The 6,828-nt window shown below is 33.9% G+C and overlaps 1 protein-coding gene across 1 annotated transcript; it reads left to right on the plus strand.

Annotated features, from left to right (window-relative positions):
- Nucleotides 1–593: 593 nt before the first annotated feature.
- On the plus strand, nucleotides 594–6,618 carry LOC127100402 (zinc finger CCCH domain-containing protein 16). The gene is made up of 10 exons (XM_051037554.1): nucleotides 594–782; nucleotides 901–1,129; nucleotides 2,067–2,158; nucleotides 2,762–2,857; nucleotides 3,497–3,590; nucleotides 3,911–4,131; nucleotides 4,713–4,768; nucleotides 4,862–5,195; nucleotides 5,882–5,954; nucleotides 6,142–6,618. Exons 1-10 carry the CDS (start codon nucleotides 748–750, stop codon nucleotides 6,178–6,180), a joined length of 1,269 nt encoding a protein of 422 aa, XP_050893511.1. The 5' UTR covers nucleotides 594–747; the 3' UTR covers nucleotides 6,181–6,618.
- The last annotated feature ends 210 nt before the right edge of the window (nucleotides 6,619–6,828 follow it).

Genomic DNA, 6,828 nt, shown 5'->3' on the forward strand with positions numbered 1-6,828 from the left:
CAATTTATATTATATCAAATAAATTTTTTATTTCACATGTCACTATCAACACAATATATATTTTATTTTAATCAAGAATTATCTTAACTTTAAAGATAAAATCATTATTTTAAAATATTAAATATTCTTTTTCAACTTATCCTTTTTTTCTTTCTGCGTTTTATATAATTATTATTAATTTTAAGATTAATAACTAATTTTTTAGATATATATTTAAATATATTTTATATTATATCCAATAAATTTATCTATACAACCAGCACAAATATCTAATATTCGGATAGTTTAAAACTAGAGAAATAATATCTATCATATATTTTTGAGGAATTGATATGAATGATAAATGAGTAATGTAGTAGTTTCAAAAATTATAGTATTGATTTTATTTATTTTTAATTGAATTGTATTATTTAATTACTATTTTTTTTTGGTATTATTTCACATTTTTTTAATAAAAATTTATGTTTTTTTAACATATTATTTTCAATATATTAATTTCATTTAATTTGCACAAGACCTCTAAATTAAATATAATTGTATTTTTAATCAACAATAAAAAAAATTATGTTAAAGAATGAGTTGTTTGGCTATATGCTTATTGCTTAAAAAACTGCGGTGCTAGTTGGGACAAAAGAGTACTTATTTTTGGTTAAATCCATGCGAGCAATTGATAGATTCAAAGATTAAAAGCGCGCGAGGGTTTTGATTTTCACAATCAAGACTTAACAGTATTCAATTCAATTTACCATGAAAGAGCTTTGTAGAAATTTCCAGCGAGGCAGGTTATTCTTCTTCTTCTTGATAGTGTATTGTTCGTGTTCCATTTTTGTAACAAAATCGATTATCAGTTTAAGCATACAAATAATTCGAATTGGTGTTTGTTTGTTGTTCATGTTTCAGTTGTACTTATGGAGAAAGGTGTAGATTTCTTCATCAACAACCAAATCAACAGCAGCGAAAATCTAATGCCTTTGGTGGACAGACCAATAAAAACCCTTTTGGATTTGGGTCTGCTTCTGCCTCTGCTCCCAACCAACAGCCAAAGAACAATCCTTTTGGTTTTGGATCACAGAATACCTCTCAGTCAAATGGGGCCCCTCGTTCCGACTCCAAACCAAACCAATTCCAGGTACTTGCTCTTTGCATATGCGTGTATTCAGTTAGTTATTTGAGAGTTTATGTAATGAATGCTTACATTCAGTTAGCTATTTGTGTTTGGATATACATGTTGGAACTTGGAAAGCTATTTGAGTTGTCAATGTTTGTTTTTAAAGTGGAAATAGGACTTGGAGGGGGATAGGAATCAATCAGGGAACAATTGCATAAGCTATTTTCATAAGTTGCCTCAAAGAGCTTATTAAAAATATGCTGTTTTTGGCAATAGTCTCAAGTAGAAGGTATATGGTTTAGGGTTTAGGGTTTATGGTATAGGGTTCGATGACTAGAAACTAACAAAACCTTTTACTTAGTAACATTTGTCTATCATAAGCTATTGATATGAGCTCATCTAAACACATTGAATGAATGCTTTTGTTATTAGATACGCTTAAATAAACAATTTCAAACATCCCCTGGTATAGACATTATTCCGTATTGGAAAAGAAAATGGAAGGTAGGTTGAAGATAATCACTGCAGAAGAGCTTCCGATATGGTGGTAGAAGTCTCTGATGATCAGAGAGAGCGGTATCTGCATGGTTATCACCCTAATGCCCAAGTCAGTGTTTGAGAGAGGTGGAACTATGCAAGTGTGTCATGAGAGTAAAACCTAACTGTGACTCAGGGTCACGCTTAGAACCGTTTCCGGTTGGCTCGACATGGATTGCGGGCAACTGTTGGATTGGGCCGGTCTTATTGAGCCTTTGGTCAGCCCGGAACAGACACATTGTGAGGTCTTCTTTATTAAATGTTGGCCATTATTTATAATGCATGAATATATCGTTGATGCTCTTCAATATTTAAGGAGTACCTTTTGTGTCGTTCTCATTGTTATGTTTGGTTACACCTTCCTTGTTAATATAATCATGTGATTATTTGTTTTAGTATTGATGATTTACTTCTGAAACAGCCTTTTGAAAACAAATGGAATCGAACGTCATCCAAACCCCAGAGTGGCACTCAACGTCCTTCTGATAACAATTCCCAAACAGTGAATCATAAGTAAGTACCGATTAATCCATTACTCTTACTCATCTCTCATCAAACATAGACATTTTTCTTTATGTAGCAGTGGGGAACGTATGGATGAAAATAGGGCCACCTATATGTTGGATATACACCATTTTACCTCTGAATAGAAAACATGAGAAGACAGGCCTAACCACCTACACTGTGCATAACATAGCACACAGACTCATGGTGTTTAGGGATATGCCTTTTATTTGAAGATACAAAATATGATATATTTTAATTTGTTACTTATGCACTACCTTTGTTTCAGCTAAAGTGCATGCTTTGCTTTTATATAATTTGTTAATGCATGACTAAGATGTGTGTTACACTGCTTTCTCAATTAAATAAACATGCAAAATTGAAGTTAGTGTTATTATTTTGTTTTCCTTCACCATTATGGTCTTTTTTCGGTGTTAACCTGGCCATCTCCTTTTTTGTTTATTCAGTAAGTCTCAGTACGATGATTTTATTTCCACCCTCCCTATCAATGTTTGTGTCTGTTACCTTTTTTTAAAAATTTACACTTTGCATTGGGTATACTTCTTCAAGAAAGTTATGTATTTCACTAAAGCTTGGTTGATGTAATTGAAGCTGCACAGATCCTGAGATTTGCAAGCGCCTGATTGCAGAAGATTTTGAGCAAGAGAAACCACTCTGGATACTTACATGCTATGGTCATTGCAAAGGGTAAAGTTTTCTATGCACAAGGGTTTATAAACATTAATCAAATTTGTTTTTGATATTAAAAATATTATGTTTCATAATCATGGAGGAAGCCATTGTGTAGCAGTCTAGTACCTAATAAAGTCACAAACCATGTAGGCAAAGATCCATATTCCTCAAAACCTGTGAAGTCAGAAGTGGACTATGTTACAAAAGATTGTCAACTATTTTTGCATCTATTCTTCACATTTAACAACAGCTAAACCACTAACCATTATACATTTCCTCAAGCTCATATCCTTGAAAACCGTTTTCAAAGATGAAAGATGTTTTAATGGGGACCGATTTGATTTGTATTACAAAGCCAAGTGGTTGGAATTTGCATGGAGTGTTCACACACACACACACAGTCTCATTTTCTATTTAAACTTTAGCGGAGCCTCCTTTACTTGCATACGTGTTATGCCACTGCCCAGTCAGTTAACTGTTTGGAATAAGGAGTAAAAACATCATCTCAAGGAGTTCCGTGTAGCAATTTCTATACCAAAAAAGAGATCATAATCTACTTTCCACGCTTGAAATAGATATTACTTTAAAGAATCTTAGCCAATGCACTAATAAGAAAGCTAAGTATCGTGATAGATTTGACTCTTTTTTATCCAGTGCTCCTTGTGACATTATTGGAGATATTAGCTATGAAGAATTACGGGCATCTGCTTACGAGGATGCTAAGAATGGAATGAGTTTGCCATTAATTGTAAGAAATTTGATCTAATGTACCTACATTTTCGTTGTGATACTAAGAGATCGTATTGCTTTGTTGCATTTTTTATTCCCTTTTGTTTTTCCATCCCCTTCTGGTGGATACCTTATTCCCTATCTATACTTCTAATTTGTTTTTCTCTAGTAATTTTTTTTCTTCTATATTACGTTATAATGAGCAGGATTCATTTTACTTTAAAAAAATGAAGAAAAGCCTATTTTCAAATTTTTTGTACTAACGTTTGCAACTACAAGGTAATTATTACATTCATGCAATTGTCTTCTCTGGTGTAACTTTAAACTATGTTGTTACAGGTTGAAAAAGAGAGAAACATACTAAAATCCAAGTTGGTTGAGTTTGACAAACTACTTTCTGAACCCTACAAAATGCCTCTGAATTCTTCTCTTGACATTCAAAAGTACCAATCTAATGGAGCCAATGCAAATGCATTTTCACCAGCTACTCAAAATAATGGTCCTTTATCAGTCTCAAGCTTTAGCCAACTGGGTGCTTCACTGAACACTGGTTTTGAAAGGTAAGACTGACATGATTTGGAACATTATCTAGATTTTCAATCGTGTGTAGCCAAAAGATGGCCTAAATCAAGAAATATCCAAAATTTAGCTAACAGGGAATGCAAAGAGCTTCTTAAGTGGTATATAGTTTGATAAGATATTGACGAGACCTGATGTTTTCTGACCTAGTTTCTTGTACATCACACCTCTACATATTCCTTTTTCTTAAACTGCTATCTACTATTTGTTTTTGTTTGGGATTATGGCGTGATTGTGAAGAAGAGAGTTGTGAAAGACATGAATCTTTCTATTATTGTGGTTTAAGGTTTTAGTTACTGTTACGGAAATGTTAATACAGACTAGTTGAATATCCTTGCAAGTTCTGTAGAATGGCCTAGGTCATGAGAGTTTGGTGTCTGACATACCTTAAATGGGCTATGATTGTTTTTTTTTTGTTTGGCGTTGAAGGATTAAAAAAACAGTGTATGCTATAATGGATAGGATGCAAGTCTCTAATCGTTCTTTTATTTTTTATTCTTATGATTTTTATTTTTATGTCTACTCTTGGTGTATATATGGTAATCTGTGTGTAACTTATTAGGCCCTCTGCACCACAAGTGACCACTCCAGCGCAGCCTAATTCCTTTGGAAGTGGAGGTATGTGTTTTGCAAAAGGTCTATAACTAGTACTATGACTATGATTATCTTCTCTTTTCCCTGTTTGACCATCAATGTTGTGATGAATTGTAGGAAACTTTTTCTCATCCAACACAGGAAACCTATTCGGAAGTGGAATCTCTGGTGCTCAAAACAACACAGGAAACTCTTTCACATCCAACACAGGAAACTTATTCGGCAGTGGAGTCTCAGGTGCTCAAAACAACACAGGAAACTCTTTCACATCCAACACAGGAAGCCTATTCGGCAGTGGAGTCTCAGGTGCTCAAAACAACAACCCCTTTTCTACTCCAGCGGAGTTGACAATGTTTCCAGGATCAACTTCCCAATTCCAACAACCATCCATTGCGTTCAATAATACTAGCTCCGCCACAATGCTTCAGACAGCATCATCAGATGTTCAGTTGTAAGTCACTGATCACAGTAGTTTAAAATTCTGCAGAAGTAGTTGTGACAATTTAATCAAATTCCACTTCATTCATTACTCAACCAAAAACAGTACTACTACTACATTACTTGGCCAGATACAACTTTTCAGTGAACATGGAGTTCAATTAATATAACATATAGATCATAACCCAGCTCCTTGACCTTTAGTGTTTTCAGCCCCTTGCATCTCAAAATTAGTTATGCACTTTCAATTTGAACAAATCTCTTGACACTCTTCTGTTATTCATTTTGTATCAACTCACAACTGATACTCTTTATTCAATTAATATGACAATTTCATTTTAATTTCCGTAAAGTAGAAGACGCAATTGCACCGGTTATGAATGTTATAATTTGGACAAAGTTGGGTGCATAGTTCAGTGGTAAAATCATTTTTGTATCGCCATATGCTACAGTTTATAGATTAGGAAGATTTTAACATTGGTAGAGATGCTTGAAGCATATGAGTCTTCTGTTTCCCTTAATTATTTCAACAAAGCTTTCAACTTTTGTTAGCATTTTGAACCTTCTTGGAAACTACACTTTTATTACTGCACTAACTTTCCGAGGTTATCTTTATAGAACTTTTAATCCCGCTTCATGTGCAAGTTACAAATTTAATATATCTTCTGCTTGAATCTTAAGTTTCATCTATTATTGCAGAAATACGCCCCAAGTGGAGAATGTGTCCGTAGATGACAGTATCTGGTTAAAGGAGAAATGGAATCCTGGAGAGGTAATAGTCTTACATGTGCTAAAATACACAATTCTTCATCTCGGAGCACTAAAATTTTGGCAGATACAGGCTTACTTTTTGTTGACTATATATTTTAATATTCAAGGGTTGGGGGATATTTTCTTAAGTGGTTAGTGAGATTAATGCCAGGATTTTTCTCTGTTTCATATATCTTTTAATTTGACAGATTCCAGAAGAAGCTCCTCCAGACAGATTTATTCGGTAAACATCTGTGTATTGGCATGTGATACAGAGCGGTTAGGTGTATTTTAAGTACTTTAGGTCCTTTCTTGGTTGCGTTATACAGAGCTATATCAACTGATGAATGAACAAGAAATGAGGAGGCAAAAGCAAAGCCTCGATTACAGTTCTTGTATAGGTCTTGTACGTGCAAGACTATTGAGCTCAAATCAATCTCTTCTTTGGTTCTATATTGCTTAATTGGACAAAACCCCTCTATTTTGTTGATGGCATCTGAGATTTTCCGGCTCAAATTTACTAATTTTGTTTTAAGTATGATTTGTACATACCCCAATTTCTAAAAATGATCGTAGGATGAAAATTGTGTTGACATGCTCACACATGATGTCAAACCATCACACTTTCTGCCAGTTTATATACAGTGTTTCTAAAGGTGAAACAACCATTTAGGTGTTAAGAATTATGGGCTGTTTACGGGGTTTCATGTTTCAATATACATACAAGTCAACTTATTATAGAAATAAATTGTGAGACACAAGTGTGAGTTGTGAAAGTTCCACATTATTTGGAAAAGTGGAGGTTAAGTACTTTATAAGTGAGAGGATACGTACACCAATTGTCTTAGAGTCTGTTTGGGAGTTGGTTTTTGGAAGATTTTGGAGGAGAAACAAGT

The sequence above is a fragment of the Lathyrus oleraceus genome, chromosome 7 (genome assembly GCF_024323335.1).
Source record: "Lathyrus oleraceus cultivar Zhongwan6 chromosome 7, CAAS_Psat_ZW6_1.0, whole genome shotgun sequence".
Lineage (NCBI taxonomy): Eukaryota > Viridiplantae > Streptophyta > Magnoliopsida > Fabales > Fabaceae > Lathyrus > Lathyrus oleraceus.